The sequence below is a fragment of the Psammomys obesus genome, unplaced genomic scaffold (assembly GCF_907164565.1).
Source record: "Psammomys obesus unplaced genomic scaffold, mPsaObe1.curated_primary_1811, whole genome shotgun sequence".
In the NCBI taxonomy this organism is placed as follows: Eukaryota; Metazoa; Chordata; class Mammalia; order Rodentia; family Muridae; genus Psammomys; species Psammomys obesus.
The window spans coordinates 1,162,684-1,182,362 of NW_026590061.1; the positions used below are offsets into that span (position 1 = coordinate 1,162,684).

General features: G+C 51.5%; 1 protein-coding gene across 1 annotated transcript in view; it reads left to right on the forward strand.

Annotated features, from left to right (window-relative positions):
* Window positions 1–14,346, forward strand: part of Tmtc1 (transmembrane O-mannosyltransferase targeting cadherins 1) — a gene marked incomplete at its 5' end in the record, with an annotated part of 135,277 nt that extends 120,931 nt beyond the window's left edge. Inside the window, 4 exons of the mRNA XM_055605615.1 lie at window positions 937–1,080; window positions 13,773–13,881; window positions 13,961–14,014; window positions 14,233–14,346. Coding sequence (XP_055461590.1) covers window positions 937–1,080; window positions 13,773–13,881; window positions 13,961–14,014; window positions 14,233–14,346 — 421 coding nt within the window. The remainder of the gene's footprint in view (window positions 1–936; window positions 1,081–13,772; window positions 13,882–13,960; window positions 14,015–14,232) is intronic.
* Window positions 14,347–19,679: the final 5,333 nt, after the last annotated feature.

A 19,679-nucleotide genomic window follows, 5' to 3' on the forward strand; every position in this document is an offset into this window, starting at 1 on the left:
AGAGGAGACAGGCTGGAGAGAGAGAGGAGACAGGCTGGAGAGAGAGATCTGCTGCATTAATTCATTTCCCCAGCCTGTCTTTCCTCAATGGTAAAACACTACATAAGGAATTTTAAATGAGATGATATGTGGGAAAATGCTTCAAAATGCAAAATGCCATTTGCATTAGCATACACTGGGGTGAGCTCTGTCTTGGGTTTTTGTGTTAAAGTTCAGCTCTGTCGGTGTGTGACAGGTGGAGCAGGCCTTGTAGCCTGTTCGTTTACGTGTCCACTGCATGTGGGTCAACCAGGGCTGACAGCATGGCCGTTCCACCACATTGAATGACACGCTGAGTTGACCCTGCCTTCCTCTGATCTGGGTGGTTCAGTTTGCTGGTGCAAACTCCAGCCTGCTTTTTATTTCTTCCGGATTTTAGGAAGGCTAGCTGTGACCTCATTGCATGCTAAATTTTGTGCCTGAACTGTTCTCAAGGTTCTAAGAACTGTGTCAGCCTAAATGGAAAGAGAGTGAGGAAGAATGGGGGCGGCTCGAGATCCAGTGTTTTTCTCTACGGAGAGATACTTTGTGTGACTTCCGCCCTTTCTCAGTTAACCTTAGGTTCCGATCCAAAGATATTGGAGAAATCCCTCCTGGGGGACCCCACACCAGCTATGAACACCAAAAGGGCATCTGCTGGGCCGTGCGACCTCAGCAGGAAGTTCCCGGCCAGGGCAAGGCAGATCTCCTGGCAGAGGCGCAGCAGCCTCTGAAGGACTAAACTGGGTTCCCTCCAGTGCTGGGTGCCTTTCCTCATCCCTCTGAGTTCATGGTTTTGCCTCTGCCGGCTGCCCGGCTGCCCTCAGCGGCAGCAGCACCGGCCCTCCCTTCAGGGAAGAGCCTGGGTTCACCTGGAGGGCCGGTTTGGAAGTCCAGTCTAACGCTCGGATTTTCCAGGCTGTACCCACGCCACGCCAGTGCGCTGAACAACCTGGGGACCCTGACGAAGGACGTGGCCGAAGCGAAGGCGTACTACCAGAGGGCCCTGCAGCTGCACCCGCAGCACAACCGCGCGCTCTTCAATCTGGGGAATCTCCTGAAGTAAGTGGAGTGGCGCCCGCTGGCGGGTGGCCTGGCGCGCCAGAGCCTTGCTTCCCTGTGCTCCCGAGGCTTCTCCCTGGCAGTGAGGAGTTGTCACGCGGAGGTTGCAATTCATTTTATTTATTTTCCCTTTGTTTCTGCTTTGTTTTTCGAGACAGGGTTTCTCTGTGTTGCCTTGACTGTCCTGGACTAACTCTGTAGACCAGGCTGGCCTGGTCACAGAGATCCGCCTGCCTCTGCCTCCTGGGTGCTAGGATTAATAGCGTACACCACCCTGCCTGACTCCTGACTCTGTCTTGGTAGCTACGAGCTAACGTCTCAGGGTGGCTTCCTGGGATCAGCCCCAGGAGAACTTAGTGTGCTGGGTTACAGAGGGTGCCGCAGAGCTCTCCTCTTCCTGTGACTCTGCCACAGACCCCACGGGCTGCACCCCTCCCACGTCTCCTCTGAGGGAGATGAAGGGCCCGCGCAGGATCCATGCTCAGCTTGGCTTGAGGGGAGGACACAAAGCCAGGCTTGTTTGGATAGAACAACCTGCAGGAGGGCCTGCAGAGCTGCTCAGTAGTTAGAGCACACACACGCACACACACACACATGCACATACACATAAGACACATCCTAAAGTGGAAAGTGCTAACACACCAGAAGGCGCGGGAAGGGCGAGTACTGGCTGCTGAGACAGCCAGCTGCTGGCAGACTTTGCTTCCCTTTAGGCCTCTGTGAGCAGGAGGGGGTGTAAGGACGCAGGTTTGAAGGACACTGGTGTCTGTATGTCCGTGGCTCAGATTTCTGCATGGGTAGAAGGTAACTGGCTTCAGAGACCTTCCCAGTGAGGATTCTTCCGAGAAGCCAAGCCGAGCGGCCGGCTGCAGAGCGAGACCCCTTGTCAGGGATGTTGCCAGCGAAGTGCTCAGCTGCATAGCGTGGCCTGCCGCAGTTCTGTCCCGCAGCCTCCTGCCTGGGACCAGGCTGCAGGGCTGCCTGGCCCTTCCTCCACGCGATCTGTCCTCACTGACCTCCTCACTGATGGCGTCTGAGCTGTAGGGAAGGGTGCTTTAGAATGGCGACGGCTCTCGGCACGGAGAGAAGCAGAAGGCTTACCGTCTGGATATGAGTGCGGGGGAGGGGGTCTCTTCTGGGGCTCGCTCAGGAGCCCCAGAAGGGGCTCCTGCTCTTAACATCTTCCTGCTCTTCCAGGAAGATGTTAAGTGAGTGGGGGAAGAGGAAATGGGGTCCTAAGAAGCACTGTGCAGAGGCAGAGGCGGCAGGGCTCTCGGAGTCCGGGAACTCTGTGAATGAAGCCTCGCTGACACTTGGGTGGTGCTTTCTAACTGACATAAGCCATATGATGGTACACTTGTGATGTGTGAGTGCGTGTGTATACCTGCACTAGATTCTGAAACTACCATCTTCATCTCAGTTCTCCAGAGAGCTCTGTCCTAGGCTGTGAGTGACTCAGGCTTGAACTCTGCTCCCCAGCCGGCAGGGCACATACTGTCAAGCTGTGTAAGAGCTAGCCTTGGCCTTGTAGACTTCCTAATAGTCTTTTGAAGGAAACAGTTCAGTTTGTTTTTATTACCCAGAGGGTTGCATTGCTAAGTGGCCAAGGAAGGTGATGCAGAAAATTGCTAATCTGCATTTAGCTGGCTCTGAGCTCACCTCTGCCTCCCCCAGAGGGCTTCTGGGCCAGGAGCAATGAGTGGAAATCAAGAAAAGGGCACAAATGTTGCCGATGTGGGTGAAGTGATGGCTCTGATGTTTCTTTAATATCCTTGTCCTGGTTGAACCAGCTTTTCAGTTACTGCAGTCTGCTTTATAAAGCCTCCTTCTGTAGTGGGATGCTCACCCTTTGCCCATGGTCAGCACAGATCTGACCATTCCCAAGAGTCAGCCACTCACCATTCCTGTTTAATAAACGAGGGCACTGAAGTTTGGGCTAAAGGAACCTCCATCCTTTTTTTATCTTAAATTTATTTAAATTTACTTTTTAAAATGTATTCACTTTACATTCTGATTGTAGCCTCCCTCTGCTCCTCCTGGTCCAACCCTCCCTTCCTTTTCCCCCCTCCTCCTCCCCTAGTCTTCTGAAAGGAGGACACCTCCTCCCCTACCACCTGACCCTGGCCTATCAGGTCTCATCAGGACTGGCTGCATCCTCTTCCTCTGTGAGCTGGCAAGGCTACCCTGTCAAGGGGAAGTGATCAAAGACCAGGCAACAGAGTCCAAGTCAGAGATACTCCCTGCTCCCCTTACTAGGGAACACACATGGAGACTGAGCTTCCATGGGCTACATCTGAGCAGGAGTTCTAGGTCCTCTCCATGCATGGTCCTTGGTTGGAGTGTTGGTCTCTGTAGGCTGCCCTGGGCCCAGGTTTGTTTTTTTTTTTTTTTTTTTTTTTGGCTCTGTTGCTCTCCCTGTGGACCTCTTGTCCCCTCTAGGTCTTTCTGTCTCCCTCTTCTTCCATAAGACTCTTGTGCTCTACCCAAAGTTTGGCTGTGAGTCTCAGCCTCTGCTTTGATACCCTGCTGGATGAGTCTTTCAGGGGCCCTCTGTGGTAGGCTCCTGTCCTGTTCCCTGTTTTCTCCCTCTTCTGATGTCTGTCCTGTATACCTTTCTGAGTGAGGATTGATCATCTTACCCATGGTCCTCCTCCTTGCTTAGCTTCTTTAGGTGTACAGACTTTAGTATGTTTATCCTATATTATATGTCTAATGTCCACTTATAAGTGAGCATATACCTTGTATGTCTGCTGCTGGGTTTCCCCACTCAGGATGATCTTTTCTAGTTCCATCTATTTGCCTGCAAATTTCATGATTTCCTTGTTTTTAGTAGCTGAGTAGTATCCCATTGTGTAAATGTACCGCAATTTCTATATCCATTCTTAGGTTGAGAGACATCTTGGCAGCCTTGATCACTGCCCACACTGGCACAGTGGAAGTCGCCAGCTGTGACGTGGCCACCAGCTGCCTGGTAGAAACAGCCTGAGAACTGTGTATTCGATGTCAGGAAGTCATATTTTAAAGCATATAAAAATGAACACATTAGGTTTAAATTAAACCCTAATGTGACTAAATTATTATTTTAGTACATGATTAATATTTTACAGTGGTTTAAATTTTTAGCATAAAACATTGATGTGAATAAGATATGTGTTCTCATACTCAATCTGTGAAATCTAACACACATTTGACATTCACAGCCCATTTCAAGTGGACAGTAGCCCAGTGCTTGGCGTCTCTTGGCTAGCGCCGACCTTCACTAATGGCCTTGACTTGGAGGGGACACGGGTCTTTGTTCAGGCCTAAGTTCTTCTGTCAGACAATGCCGGCCAGGTCACTGCGAGTGGCTCTGATTTTTGAATTACATAACAAGCCCCCCTCCGTGCACACACACAAACACACACACACACACACACCCTCCCCCATACACACCCACACCCACACACCCCCCACACACACACACACACGCACACACGCCTCCCCCTTGCACACACCCGGCTTCAGCAGTGGGCAGGGGTTACTGACCTGTGTGTGGTCTGGCTCACGCTGTTTCTGAGACGTTGAGGGTTCTCTGCTGTGAGGCTGTATAGCACGTTAGGGTGCTATACAGCCCTCAGTCCATCTTGATTAATAAGGGCTTTTCTTGGGATTTAAAATATCAAAAAAGAAAAGAAAAAAGAAGCAAGGAAACCTTGTGATTTTTATGGGCAAGGACTGCAGGATTCCTCGGTGTGTCAAGAGGACTCAGCACTGTTTGGAATCAGGGTATGGGGGTGTTTACATAAGTGCATAGTTAAAATAGGTGCCGGCCTGCGTTACCAAAGTGAGAAGAGAGGACTTGTGTCCTGCCCCTGCCGGCGCTCCAGGGACATTGCACTCGGGTCAGAGGAGGGGGTGTCCGGCCTGTTCCCACGAATCTGAGGATGGAAACAGAGCGTGCTAGCATGCCCACCCAGCAGTGGAGCTGGTGCGTGCTTTCTCTTCTTTAGCCGCTTCAGAGAGGAGACTGGAGCGAGGACAGAGACCACACTCTATTTCAAGGCAAGGTTCACTGATTGGGCCACACTTCCTCATAGCACCTCCATCAGCCAACGCTAACTTTGCGAGAGAACGGATGTCCGTACACAGGATGGTAGATCTGCTTTAGATGTCTCAGCTTTATGCTCCTTTGAGAGAGAGTCTCACTGTGCAGCTCGGCTTGGCCACAAACGCTGGGCCATCCTCCCTCCTTGGCCTCCTGAGTGCTGAGCTCCCAGCCACGGGCCTCAGTCTTTAACGTGAGCACACAGTAGCTAAAGGTGCACTCCCCTGGCCCTGGCCACCGTTTGAGCACACCAGCTGTGGGTAGACATGTTCTTGGCCAAAATCCTCCACTCCCGCTCCTGATGACCTCTTTGTGGTGACTGCAGGCTTTACCTACCTCCAGCCCTATTCCGACATGTTTCTCCTTACTCATCTCGGCCTACCTTGTGCCTACCTTCCTGGGGATTGTCTGCAGCTTCCGGAGCCAGGCTCAGCATCTCCTGTGCCGTCTGTATCTGTGTCCCTCCAGCATCGCCAGCGATGCACACACCAGGCAGAACTTCTCGGGGCTCTACAGCGTGTGCTGTCGTCAGTAGTGGCCTTCGGTGTGTGTGTCCGCCCCACTTCTGCTCACCCTGCTCTCCCAGGCCGCAGGCTCCACTGCACGGGGCGCTTTCCAGCTCGCCTGTGCGCTAAGTCTCCAAGTAGGAAGACTTTCTGCAGTTCCTGGATTCTGACTTTGTCTTTTACCTCGGCTCCCCTTTCCTTTCTCCCATTGTCTTCACTCCTGCTGACCTTTGATGTGATTGCCGACAGTCTTCACTGTGCGGCCTTCCGTCAGCAGCCTCCTGTGATGAGCGTGGTTCCCCCTTCTGCACCTTAAGCGTGCCTGTTCACGGTTATTAGACTACCTTATTCAATACCTCATAGGGCCTTTTGCCCCTTTATCAAACACCACTCTGCTTCGTCTTCTCTATCCACTGAGGGGCACTTGTGCCCATTGCATTGGCACAGTCCAGATGCCTCAGAATTCAGGGGTTTCTGCCCCTCACTGCTCATTACCACTCTCTGTCCTCTGTGGATCCAGTCCCAGCTAATGCTGAGCAGTGTTAGATGGACACCAGCTAGACTGCATTGACCGAGGCACCCCGTTCCCACCGTCCTCCTCTCAGTCAGTGGCTGTCCAGTAGGTTTATCTGGGAGATGAGAAAGCGTGCTGCAGCCTCGTGACTAAGAGCACAGCCAACCGTTACAGTGCTTCTCTGAGCGAGAGTCTGTACTCCGTACCCGAGGTCCCTGGCTGTAAGAAACAGTCCAGGCCTGCGCCCGGTCCCACAGGAAGCAGTCAGGAAGGAGCCTGCTTTGTTTACACTCCCTAGAAGGCTGTCATCCGCTCTCCATGCTCAGAGAGTTCAGCCAAAGGAATGCAGCAGGCCAGAGTGCACAGGCTTGGGCACCACATGGGACCCGGTGACTTTCAGCCCAGTGACTAGCAGGAACCCAGCACAGAGCCACCAGCTTCCAGCTGTGGTGACAGCTCCCTGCTGCCTGACCCAGCCCAGTGGTAGAGCTGTGTTTGTGCCCTCTTAAAGTTCCTAGAGGCCTCAGGATGGGCATGGCTTTGAAGTCACACTACTGGGGACTGGTTTGGTACTGGAACCTCAACCTACCTTCACACATCTGTAACCCAGAGCTGGCTGTGTGTGTCCTGAGTGGGCTGCAGGAGACAGGATCTCTGGTACCCAGGAACGGTGCAGTGACCTCACAGGGCTGACGCTTGTGCACACCTGTAGGAAGACACTCAGGATCACAGCTCTGAAGCCAGCGCTGTGAGGCCCTTCTGTAGCACACTGCCGCCGTGTGAATGCACGTTCGAACTCCATCACCAAAGCCTCACTCCCTGTCTGGTGGAGCCGGTGGTGGTGGGTTCGAGGGTAATCTTGCCCTCTGTGCGTGTCAGGTGTATAGTCTGTATCTAGTGCACACGTGGGCGTGAGTGTGAAGGGCGGACAGAGGTCAGCCTCATGTGCTGCCCACTTTGATTTTGAGATAGAGCCTGTCACTGCCCTGGTACCTCGATAGGCTAGGCTAGGTGGCCAGTGAGCTCCAGAGGCCCAGCTGCCTCCAGCTGCAGAGTGCTGGGTTCAAGCTTGACACAACACCTCCCTGCCGGAACACAGACTCGGATCTGCACCAGCGCAGCGCCTCCCTGGCCCAGCAGTGTGCTGTGAGCGCTGTATCCAGTCTTCACTGTCACCTAACAGCAATGTCTCCTCTGGGCTGTGTGTGCATTTATGAAAATCAAGCAGAAAGTCAAGTGTGAGCTGCTCTCAGCCGATGGTTTGTCCACTGCATTGGCCCTGATGCACTCAGGGGTCCTGTGCCGCACGCGCACAGCAGCCGGGGTGGGGGACCTTCGAGAGGGAGCCCTCTCCTCCCTCATGAGAAGCAGCGCACAGCAGCCGGGGTGGGGGATCTTCGAGAGGGAGCCCTCTCCTCCCTCATGAGAAGCAGAGCCCCAGGACGCCCGTGTTTACCAAGACCATCGCCTGCAGTACCTGGTGCTTGAGTGTTACACATGGCTCTTCAGAAGCTAACGTCTCCTGCCCTGAGAGGAGAGGTCCGTCTTCTCCCCTGTGGGAGACATCGCTGTGATCCCGTGACGTGACAGCAAAGCACAGCAGCCGTGGCAGACTCTCAGGATGCAGAGGCCCCTGGCTGCCCGCCCACTCCATGCTCAGCCTGGGCTCCCCCTCCCCCATCAGGATTCTTCTGGGGTTTTTTCTCATTCTTTCTCTGCCTTCTCCAATTATGGGAGGGGCTGCCCTGCAGCGGGTCATGCAAACTGACTGTCTTGCTCCCAGCAGCACTCCTGTTCCGGATCGCCCCTCACCTATGGGTGAGACTTTGGGCCCGATTCCCCACCTCTGTGCTGGGTTTTGTCTGGCTTGAGCTTGCACGGGCCTCGTGCATACTGACACCATCATTGTGAGTTCATGTATGCAGCTATCCTATTGTGTATGGAACATCTTTCCTCAAGGTCGTCTGCCACCTCTGGCTGTCACAGTCTTTTCATCCTTCTTCAGCACAGAGTCCTGAGCCTTGAGGAAGAGTGACATAGACACCCACTTATGGTTGAGTGCTGAAGCCTCTTACTCGCTACGTGTTGACCAGTTGCATTCTTGCTGCTAATGATCATCTACTACTGAGGAACTCCATTGCTGCTTACCAGCCCGCCAGCTCGTATCCGCCACTGACCTTCCCAAGTCCTTCCCTTGAGTCTTTCTTTCTTTCTTTCTTTCTTTCTTTCTTTCTTTCTTTCTTTCTTTCTTTCTCTTTCTTTCCTCCTTCCTTCCTTCCTTTCTCTCTCTCTCTCTTTCTTTCTTTCATTATTTATTTTCATTTTATGTGCATTGCTGTTTTGCCTGCATGTCTGTCTGTCTGTGTGAGGGTGTCAGATCTTGGAGTTACAGTTGTGAGCTGCCATGTAGGTTCTAGGAATTGAACCAGAATCCTCTGGAAGAGCAGACAGTGATCTTAACTGCTGAGCCCTCTCTCTAGTCAGTTCTTTCTTACAGCAAGCAGCTGCTTCTATTGAGATGAATGTGGGACTGTAGACAGGAATCCAGAAACTTTTGTGAATTAACAAATTCTCTAATTACTGAAAGAAAATGTGGCAGATCCTAATGTCTTGCTGAAAACCTATCTTTGAGATGGAGCCGGGAAGCCCCTGGGAATGTTTTCACTTGACTGGGAGGAATCAGAACCAGTGTAAAGTTCCCCGTGAAGCCCCAGATGTGGAGCTGCAGGATCTTCATGTTGTGAGCAGGATCTAATGTCTGCTTGATACTTTTCTATGACCCCCTTCTGAAGGTATTACTGCCCTGGGAGCCCACTCTGAGGAGCCACGGCCTTTGGAGGTTTTGGGGGCAGTAGGAATTTAATAGAGTTGAATCCTGATGCAAAAGCTATAAAAGGCTTGTAGCTTGTGGGGGGTTTTGTCTGTCTGTTTTGGTTTTTCTGGACAGGGGTTCTCTGTGTAGCCCTGGCTGTCTTGGAATCACTCACAGGTGTACGGAGCTCACAGAGCTCCACCTGCCTCTGCCTCCCTAGTGCTGGGATTAAAAGTGTGGGCACCGCAGCCCGCCTTGCCTTTATGCTCAATGCTTAAATGAATAACATGGTGCCAGGCGTGGTCCATATGGTTCCTGGTTAAGGGCACTGCAGCAGAGCCGCTGTGGAGAAAGATGCCTCTGCAGCATCAAGATATCATTACCATTCCTCCTACTCAGTCCATCCCTGGGGGTAGCTTTGAGGATTTTTACTATATGCAGGTCATTGGGGTGGGATTTAAAAAAAGATTAGTAAGATTGTCTTAGGCAGAATTCTATTGCTTTGAAGAGACACTATGACTTAGGAAACTCGTTTGTTTGTTTGTTTGTTTGTTTGTTTGTTTGTTTCTGTGTAGCACTGGCTGTCCAGGAACTCACTCTGTAGACTAGGCTGGCCTTGAACTCACAGAGATCTGCCTGCCTCTGCATTCCAGGTGCTGGAATTAAAGGTGTGTATATACCACTACCACCCAGCTTCTCAAGAAACTCTTATAGGGCAAGAGTTTAACTGGGACTGGCTCACAGTTTGAGAGGGTTGTCCATTCAGGAAGCACGGTGGCTTGCAGACAGGCATGGTGCTGGAGAAGGAGCTGAGAGCCCTGCATCTGGACAGGCAGGCAGCAGAAGAGAGAGACGCTAAACCTGCCTTGAGCATTTGAAACCTAAGAGCCCACGCAGGTCCACACTTCCTCCAACAAGGCCACACTCCTAAAGAGTGTCATTCCCTGGGGACTAAGCATTCAGATCTATTCCTGTTCAAACCGCCGCAGGGAACCAGAGTCCACCCACAGCGGAGCTCAAGATTTAGTGAAGGTCACAGAGTACATGCTCTGGGTGTTAGGGGCCTGGTGTTCACTGTATCCCAAAGCTCTTGAGGAAGAACATTCACCAGGACCACCTTTCCCAGATTCCCTGGGAGATGCTCTGATGTCTCCTCCGTATTGCTTGGATGGACATTACATTAGTGAGGTCAAGGGTGTGTGTTCACAGGCTGTTCCGTGGTAGTCAACCTCTGAGCTCTTTCATGAGAGGCCTACCTCCCCACTCTGGCTGATGTGAGTGATTACAAGTGAAAGCCACTAACCTATAAAATTATTGTGGGTTTTTTTTTTCTTTGCTTATTTTGAAGAATTTTCAGCTAAATAATGCCCTATAAGGACTAATTTTCTGCCTTCATTTTGTAAGTTTGTTATCTTCCCTTGGATTCAAGTAGTATTTCTAAATTAAACTTAGTGAAGACTCCTTGGCATTCTAACCATAAAATCAGTGTCAAAGTATTGGGGTCAAAAAATGCATTTTTTTGTTTTAAAAAACATGTATAAATGGAAGAGTGACTTCTAGTGGGTGAAACCTCACAGGTGCTGTAGAGTGGTGTAGAACCTTCCTGAACTCTTGTTGACCAAATGAATCACCAGGAAAGCACTGAGAGCTGTGGGGAAAATGCATGTAGCGTCCACCTGTAGGGCCACAGTCCATGGATGAGCCTGTGAAGGGCCGGGTGTGCATGCAGAAGAGCCAGCTAGGAGCTGACAGGTGGACAGACTGCCTTTGCTGCAGGTTTAGGCAGCTTGATGAAAACCTGGAGTCCCCTGGTGGGCAGGAACCTTGGTTTAGGAAGTGCCATCGTCAGACTGGCTTGAGGGCATGTTTGGGGGCATTTTCTTGATGACTGGTGTGTGAGGGCCTGGTTCACTGTGGTGGTGCTCTCCCTGAACAGGTAGGTGGTCCTGGAAGGAAGAGAAAGGTAGCTGAACTAAGCCTGGAAAGCGAGCCAGTGGGTAGCCTTCTTCCATGCCTTCTGCCTCAGCTGTTCTCTAGCAGCTTCCCTCAGTGCCCAGCTGTGATCAGGGTAGGGAAGCCAGATTAACCCTTTCTGCCCTGAGCTGGGTTTTGGCCCTGGTGTTTACCACGACAATAGAAAACAAACTAGGACATCTCCACTGGAAGAGAGCCAAATGCCACCAAAATACACAGTGACACTTTCTGTCTGAGGCTTTCTGTTGCTGTTGAGAGACACTGTGACACAGCAGTGTTTGTGAAGGAAACAGTTAACTGGGGCTGGCCCACAAGTTCAGAGATCTAGCCCAGGGTCAGTGCGGAGGTGTATAGGCAGAGGCAGGCGTGGTGCTGGAGAAGGATTCTACATCTGGATCATCAGGAAGAGAGAGACGCCTGGCTCGAGCATTTGGAACCTCAAAGCCCCACCCCTCAGTGGCACACTTTCTCCAGCAAGGCCACACCTCCTAATGGTGCCACTCCCTGGGAGCCTGAGGGCCATTTTCATTCACACCACCCCATCTACCAGACTGAATCTTTAACTCTACAGACTTTTGAAATCACGACTTTTCACTCTCGGGTCTATGATAGGAGTTTGCCTCCTAGGTGAAATCCACCAGTAACAAGCAGCGGCTGGTACTGAGGCCTTCACGCTGCCTCCTACGGGGAACGGGGGCGGGGGGTGCAGGGAGCACCAGGAAGGAGCGAGCTTGACCCTCACCTGCTCTGGAGAACGCATGGCCCAGGTGTGCTGAGGCCCAGGTGTGCTGAGGTCTTAGTGCCTACAGAGATCATGTGGGAAGAGGGGGTGGGGCCTGAGCGTCTGTGTGTGCAGCAGGCTGCCAGGTGCCATTCACTCTTGTGCATAAACCACATTCGAGCTGCAGGCTTGACGCCTGAGCAGTTAGCATAAGCAGCTGAGGCTAAATCCCAGTGCTCAGGAGCCTGAAGTAGGAGATTTAAGTGGATACCCAATGATCCAGAAATAAGATACTAAAAAATGTGCTTTAAAAATCATTTAGAAGCTGGCTTGGTGGCGCACGCTTGTACTCCCAGCCAGCTGGCATTAGCAAAAAGTAGTAATGAATCAATTAGATGGTCAGTAAAGGTCCAAACTGGCCATCAGTGGAGGCAGAGGCAGGCGGATCGCTGTGAGTTCGAGGCCAGCCTGGTCTCCAAAGTTAGTCCAGGACAACCAGGGCCACACAGAAAAACCCTGTCTTGAAAAATCAAAAATAAATAAATAATTTAGCATTCACTAGATTTTTACTTTTGCAAGCCATTGAAGTGGTCTCTGGGATAAAAACAAAACAAAATAAAACCAAAAGATGAGTAAGATCAACATAGAGACCACAGAGAGCAAGCCCGAGTGCCAGCGTCCTGTCATAGTGTAACTGTTCTCTGTGGGAGTTTTTCCTCCAGAGATTCCAGGGCTGGCCTGGCATACAGAGTGACGCCTATCCCAGAGGAGATGAAGCGGTTCTGTGACACTGGAGAAGAGGATGTCGGTGTAACCAGAGCCGTTGACTCCCCTGCTGTGGGTTTTCACATTAGAAAGATGAGCACAGTGTTCATCAGATGAGGCTGCAGTTCTCTGCGTTCATGGCGCCGTGAGGATGTATGACAGCAGTCATTGCTGAGGGTGAATGCACGTGCACCAGTCTGTATTGGTCCAGGATGGGAAAAGGGCCCCCAGGGGCAAGGCCTGGATCCTTGCAGCCTTGAGCTGTCTATGGCTCCAGGGCTTCTGTTCTTCACATTTATAATATCTGCCGTTTAACGTCAGTATTCGTGGAAGTTGTTTCAGTAGCTAAGTTACTACTGTCTTAACAGTGAGGGTTTTGGCCTCAGACAATGATATCAGGGAACAAACCGACATCCCCCTGCAGCAGCAGCGGGAGAGGGGTCTTTCACCAAGGACAGGATTCGGACTGCCAGGCTTCCAGTCCTGGAGAAGACAGGCAGAGCCAGCTTGCAGTGAGAACACACAGCGTGTTGACCCGGTCACAGTGTCTAACTTCACACATTGTACGTGATGCTTTCTTCTCGGATGGAAGCCGCAGATGGACGTTTGGGCGGCTTGTCCTGGGCCAGCAGCACCGTTACGGGTCGGTGTTTCTTGCCAACAGACTTGCAGACCCGGCAGTAAAGTCCCCACAGTGTGCAGCGTGTGTGCTGGCTGCTGTTCCTGACAAGAGAAGAGTTAGGAGGGGTGCCTTTGGGTTCCCAGTTATAAAAGGTATGCAGCCCATCTTGGTGGGGCGTGGCCTCAGGAGCATGACATGGCACTGTGTCCACAGCCAAGAGGCAGGGAACAGACGGGAAGTAGATGTGCTCTGTAAAACCTCAAGACCTGTCCCCAGGTCTACGGCCCCTCTGCAGTCCTCTAGTTAGGCCCAAGACCTAAGAGTACTTAACTGCTCCTCCAGAAGGCCTTGGGCTGACGAGAGGGCCTGTGGTGGGTGGCTGTCCACAGCCTTCCGTAATTGCACCTCTCCTGCCACCAGCTAGGAAACAAGTGTTGTTCAGCCTGTAGGCTTCCCACATTCAGCTGGCCACGGCGGCAGGGCCAGCCACGGCAGCAGGGCCACGGCCCTCCCGTGAGAACCAGACTTGACAAGAGACTTCAGGCCTCGGAACAGTCTGATATAACATTGGACAGTAGCACAGTAAAATCGGAGTGAGCTGCCTGATCTTTACCAAAAGCAACGAGAACTTGATGTTTACGGAGAGGATTAAAGCACGTGCTCATGAAGGGTGTCCTCCTCCTGTCATCTGCAGATCCCAGGAGAAAACAGAAGAGGCCATCGTGCTGCTGAGGGAGTCCATTAAGTATGGTCCAGACTTTGCTGACGCCTACTCCAGCTTGGCTTCCCTCCTGGCTGAGCAGGTAAGTGCTTCCATCTAACTCCTAACTCCAGGCTTTCCTTCAATGTGACTGTCAAGCGCATAGGCCAGTGTCACCGCAGGTGTGCACAGAAATGACGGAACGAGTAGCTGGCGGCTCCGTCAAGTCATCTCAGGTAGGTTCTTGGTCCACACTAGGGTCCCAGCTGGCATTGGAGGGAGAAGGGTGCTGTTGGCGCGTGGTGTGTTTGCTGGCATTTGGGGACAGTGTGTGCATTTCCTACTGTTTTTAAAAATGTTTTCAATAAAAGAAAATGTCAACAAATAAATTAGCCCTCAGGCTGTGCTCAGCAGCTCTGTTTGGCTCTGTCTCCCCCGGTTGCCTGTTTCTGAGTTGCTGGGGGCTCTTGTTGAGGGCTTCTCCGGCCAGAGCTTTGGCATCTTCCGCAGTAACACTCCTGTGTGGTCCCTCGTTCCCTGTTCTTACTTCGACTTACTTGTGATATGACAGTTCGTTATCTTAAAACCTACCTGGACAGAACAGACGGCAAGACGGAGCCCTGGGAGACCGTTCTGGCCTGAGTCGCTGTGTTCCAGACCCCTGTCGCCTTTCGCTTGTCTGAGTGACTTGAAGCCAGTTTTCAGGGTCTGTGGTGTTTGTCCCCCCTTGCCCGGGGATTGCGCGTGTGGGCTACCTTCTGTAAACCGATGCCACGGTTTTGTCAGCACATGTCCGTGACCCGAGAGTGGTGGATTCTGCTGCCAATCAATTGCCAGTCCGCTTTAGAAACCAAACTGAGATCCTCGCTGCAGTCACTGGGCTTAAGCACAGGAACGCTGATCCCGCACAGCAGTTACTCGGGGTGCACTTTACGTTTGGACATTTCAGACGTTCCAGTAAGCAGCAAAATTTGAATGCTCTAAGAATATCCAAGTGACAGAAATTACAAACTTAGTTTTTATGTTTTAATATAGCCATTCCTAGAACCCTTCTCAGACACAAAAATCTGTGGATCTGTGAGCTCCAGATGTGAAATGGCGTCGGAGATAAACAGCTCATGGCCAGTGTGAACTAGGGACTCTGACTCAGGTCTCTGAGCTTACATGAGGCTTGGATGTCAGACCTACCCCTGAGCCTCTCCGTAGCCCGTCTCTTGCATGTTAGCTGAGGTTTGTTGTGTTCTAGTAGTGTGGACAGGCCTGCAGGAAGCCTGTCTGGAGTGCGTGATGTTCTTGCACGCCGACATCTAGTGCCTTATTTGAGGTGAACCTCCACGACGGTTGCTTTTGGTCCTTGGCAGCTTTGGTTGCAGTGGTGAGGACGAGGCTGCCCGAGTCCCTCACTGTCATGTTTCCTCACTTTACTTTCGTCTCTCAGGGACCTAGACGTGTCAAGCACAGTCACTGTGCGGGCTTTTTCCTCCATCAGCTCCCATGGCCCACACAGAGCTTCTCCTTTCCTCCTGCCGGGACAGGGTCTGCCCACACAGTATGTGGAGGGCTGTGATGGCCTCCGTCTACTTCCACCATGTCTTCCTATAGCTGATGCTTGCTATTGTGGGTTCCTTTTTCTTCCACCCTTCTATACCCATTTTCCTCTTCCTCCACCCCTAACACTAGATGAGAGATCAAAAAAAAGGAGAGGAAAGGGTTTCCAGCTCTGATCTTCCAGTTCCCTGGGCCAGTCGACACCGAATTGCTCTCGATGAAGAATGCCCCAGCTCCAAGCACTATCACACTAACCCCTTAAGTGCTGTTGTCTCGGAGCTCTCAGTGGACCAGACAGCTCACCTCTCTCCGGAGCGGCCTTCCTTTCTTTCTAAGTTCTCTTCTTGTTCCGGAACAATTCCGTTTCCAGTCCCTACCCAAACTTTCTCCACCTTCCATTCGGTGGTAAGCTGTGTTTCCAGAGATGTCTGTGTCCTCACGGTTCCTGTTGGTGTGAGCAGATACCCACCAGCAGCTCAGGGACTCGGGCTCTGATCTGTGCACAGGCTGTCATGGAGGGAGAGTCACCCTCCGTGGGTGGGTCTGTGCTGAGGAATAGTTGACCGCATTTGTTCACGTCTCATCAGGCCAGGAGGCACACAGGAAGTGGGCCAACTGTAAAGGTCAAGGCTGCGTCCCCACTTCCTCTTCCTCCGGCCCGCCTCTTAGAGATGCTGCCTTCCAGCCAGCAGCAGAGCCAGCATGGCCTGAGAGGGGCACGGCATCAGCGTGCAGACTGTAGTGTGTTTGTGTGTTTGTGTGTTTTCATTTCTGGGGTTGGTATCCTGAGACCAAATTCAAACCGTGTGGGACAGGAAGGTGGGGCGGGTACTCCTGTGAAGATTGAAGACTGGGTTTCAGATCCTTACACTCCACACACACAGTGAACAGGCACCATCTTTACCTGAAGTGTCAGCACCTGAGAAGTGGAAACGGAGGGTCCTGGGCTAGGTCCCCTGGGAAAACCTGAGTCAGTGCAAAGTGGAGCACTGCTGGGGAGGACCCACAGTGTCAGCCTCACGCCTCCACAGGTATGCACTCACACGCACGTGCTCACACACACACGTCACACACATTCACGCACACATCACATTTTAAAAAATATGTTGATGTTCAGAATTTCAGGCTTGTCTCCTGTGACCACAGGTTTCTGTAGGAAAAGCGCGCTCTTCTATACACCCACACTGCTGTGTGGCCTCTCTAACTAGCGTCACTGTTTACAGATAAAGCATTAATGTGGTAAGGTGGTGGCCTTAGTAGAAGCCCCGCAGGTCCCTCTGTATTCCTCCTCTACACTGACAAACCCCGACTTCATGAAAGATACGAGTTAAACTGACCCAGGGTTAGTGGCCTTGACATTCCTCTTAGGCCCAGACCATCTTGGCACTAATGTAAGAGGCTCAGCTTACACCAATGGCAGTTTGCTGTTTGTTTAATGAAATAAAGAACTTTTCAGACAAAAATTTTAAAAGAATAACATATATACTTTTTCCTTAGCTGAATTTCAAGAGTATCAGATGGGATAGTTGAAATGATTTCCTGATTAAGTTATTTTCTGTGGAAATAAGGCAAGCTGATATAAAAATCTATTGAATTTCTCATAGTTGGAGCTCAGCAGTTGTGAAGAGAAACAGATTGTGGAGAAGACCTTCATCTTTGCTGACCCCTTTCCTCTCCCTCCTCTTGAGTCTGCACATCTTACCTTAATGTCTGGAATTCTTTTGGGGTGAAACAAGGTTTCTGATACACAGTGTTACAAACAGGAGGTGAGGAAAATCCGCAACTTGACATTCCTTGAAGCAGCCTCCTTTCATCGGCAGCACGGTGACAGCACCCTAGTCTTTCACACCCCGGAGAGTGCGGAGAGTGCGGAAGCAGCACTCTTTCCCCTCCCTGAGCACAGCCACCACCTGCCACACACACAGCCCTTGGCCTCGATGACTGGGGTTGTGGACCCCTGTCACACTAGGAGAAATAATGACGGAATAAAATCAGTTCTCCATGTGCAGGCTCCCGCAGCTGTGTGAACGATGCACGTTTATCTGTGTCTCATTTCAGGGTTGCAGAGAGCACGGCCTATGGGCTGGGATGCTCTTATAATTAAGATGTCCACACAAGAGAAATCTTTTGAATATGCTTGGTTTATTTGCATAAACATGACTTACACTTTTGTGTGAATATGAAAGCTCAACAGACATCTCACCAAGCCAGGAACAGCTGGGGACAAGCTCCTTTACCTCCTGAACTAACTTCACAGAGTCCTGCTGGTGTCGCATCAATGCCTGCTCGCTACTTAGAAATAATGTGTTTTAGAGTATATACTACATACCAGAGGTCAGCCATCTTCCTCCTCCTCTTCCTCTTCCTCCACTTCCTCCTCCTCTTTCTCCTCTTCCTGTTCCTCCTCCTCCTCTTCCTCCCTCTTTTTCTCCTCTTCCTCCTATTCCCCCTCCTCCTCTTCTTCCTGTTCCTCCCCCTCCTTTTTCTCTTCTTTCTCTTCCTTCTCCACCTTCCCCTCCTCCTCCTCCTTTTCCCTCCTTTTTTTCCTGGTAGCTTTTCAAAAATAATATTTTGAGCCAGGTGTGCTGTCTCATATCTGTAATCACAGCGCCTGGAAGAGTGCTGTAATCAGAACCATCCTAAGCTGCAGACTGAGACCCTGGGTTGGAAAAAGAAACAGAAATAGTATCTGAATCATTTCATGAGGGTGCAAACTGAGAAGTAAACACCATCTCCTAGCTCTCATGCCATGTTCCTGAGCTGTCTCCTCTCAGAGCAGGCCTGTGTGCTCTGCCACCAGAGGATGTGGTCTTGACCTCAATCTTGACAGGCACAGAGCATGTAAATGAAAATCCCATGTGTTCAGGATGGCTGGGTGGACACCAGGAGAGCAAAGTGACTTTGGGTTTCAAACAAATGAAACCATGTTAGGAGCAGGTAACTTTCAGAGTGACAGTAGTGGGGTGGCATCATGGGGCGAGGTGGCATCTCAGTAACTCAGGTGCCTGTTGGACAAGCTTGAGGACCAGAGTACAATCTGCAGAACCCGAATACAAAGCAGGGTGGAGACTGTGTATACCCAGCACTGGGGAGGTGCTCAGGAGGGCCCCAGGCTCGATGTCCAGCCAGCCTCCATCTCTGAGGGTCCAGTGGGACCTCGTATCTCTAAGACAAGGTGGACTGACCCTGAGGAAAAACCCTGGAAGACCCTGGAGAAAGCAAATGCTCCTCTGTGTGATCACAGCAGAAGGGTGGGGAATCTGAGGTCAGGGGAGTCCCGGGTGGCCGTGGCCTGCCTTCCGTCTTGCTTTCCCCTCATCCCCGTCAGCATTCAGAGGCGGGTGCTTCGCCGACAGGGCTGTAAATTAACAGTCGTGAGCCTCAGGAACACGTGCCATTTAGCTCTGACCACATGGAACATAACCTTGTATCACATTAGCAGTAACGGAGATGAAATGAACATTGTCTATGATTCCAGCTGAAGAACCAGCCTGCCTCCATCGTAGGTTTAAAAGCCGTCTTATAGTAAAGACAAAGCGGGCTCATTCCTGTTTATGATCAAAGCTGTTTCTCAAGGACTGGGCTGTGACCCTCTTGAAATCGTAATCACAAATGTACTGCCCGCTCCAGGAATGGCGTCTTTGTTTCAAACCATTGTCTGTAACGATCTTGCAGCCCACCTTTGTTTCTGATGTCACCTCTGACTGCCTTGCAGTGACGGCCTGTTGTGTCTGGCCTGCAGCCACGTCCAGGTCACTAGGACTAACGTGCATTCCTGTTCTGCGTCTGCAGCCCCGCCTGTTGTGCCCAGCAGCTCCCCACTTGGAGACCCACTGACCCCGAACTCTAAAAGCCTTGTCTTCTGCACCTCCAATGCTGACTTCTTGACCCCTGCCTTAGTGGGAGGCAGCCGTGTACCCGGGATAAAAAACTTGCTTTACTGAATTGATGGCTTTAATTAATTTCGCTGTGATGATTTGGGTCAGGGTCCTTCTCCTGCCTGGGGATTAGCATGAGCACTGTAAATCTCACTAATGTCGCTGCAGAGCCTATTGAAGAACTTGATATGGAGACAGAAATATTTTCCTTTCATGGACCCTAGTGTCAGGGTCATTGATTTAATTATCTACCTGATGGTGACTGAGCACTCAGTCCCTGAGCACCACAGGTCCCTCAAGTAGGGAGTCCTGCCCCTTGCCTTCCTGGAATGGAGACATGACAGAGAGGTCCGCAGCATGGGGTGAGGGTGCCCTGCAGCAGGTGTGGCTGAGGGTGGCAGGTGTGGCTGAGGGTGGCAGGTGTGGCCGAATAGGCAGGTGTGGCTGAGGGTGGCAGGTGTGGCTGAGGGTGGCA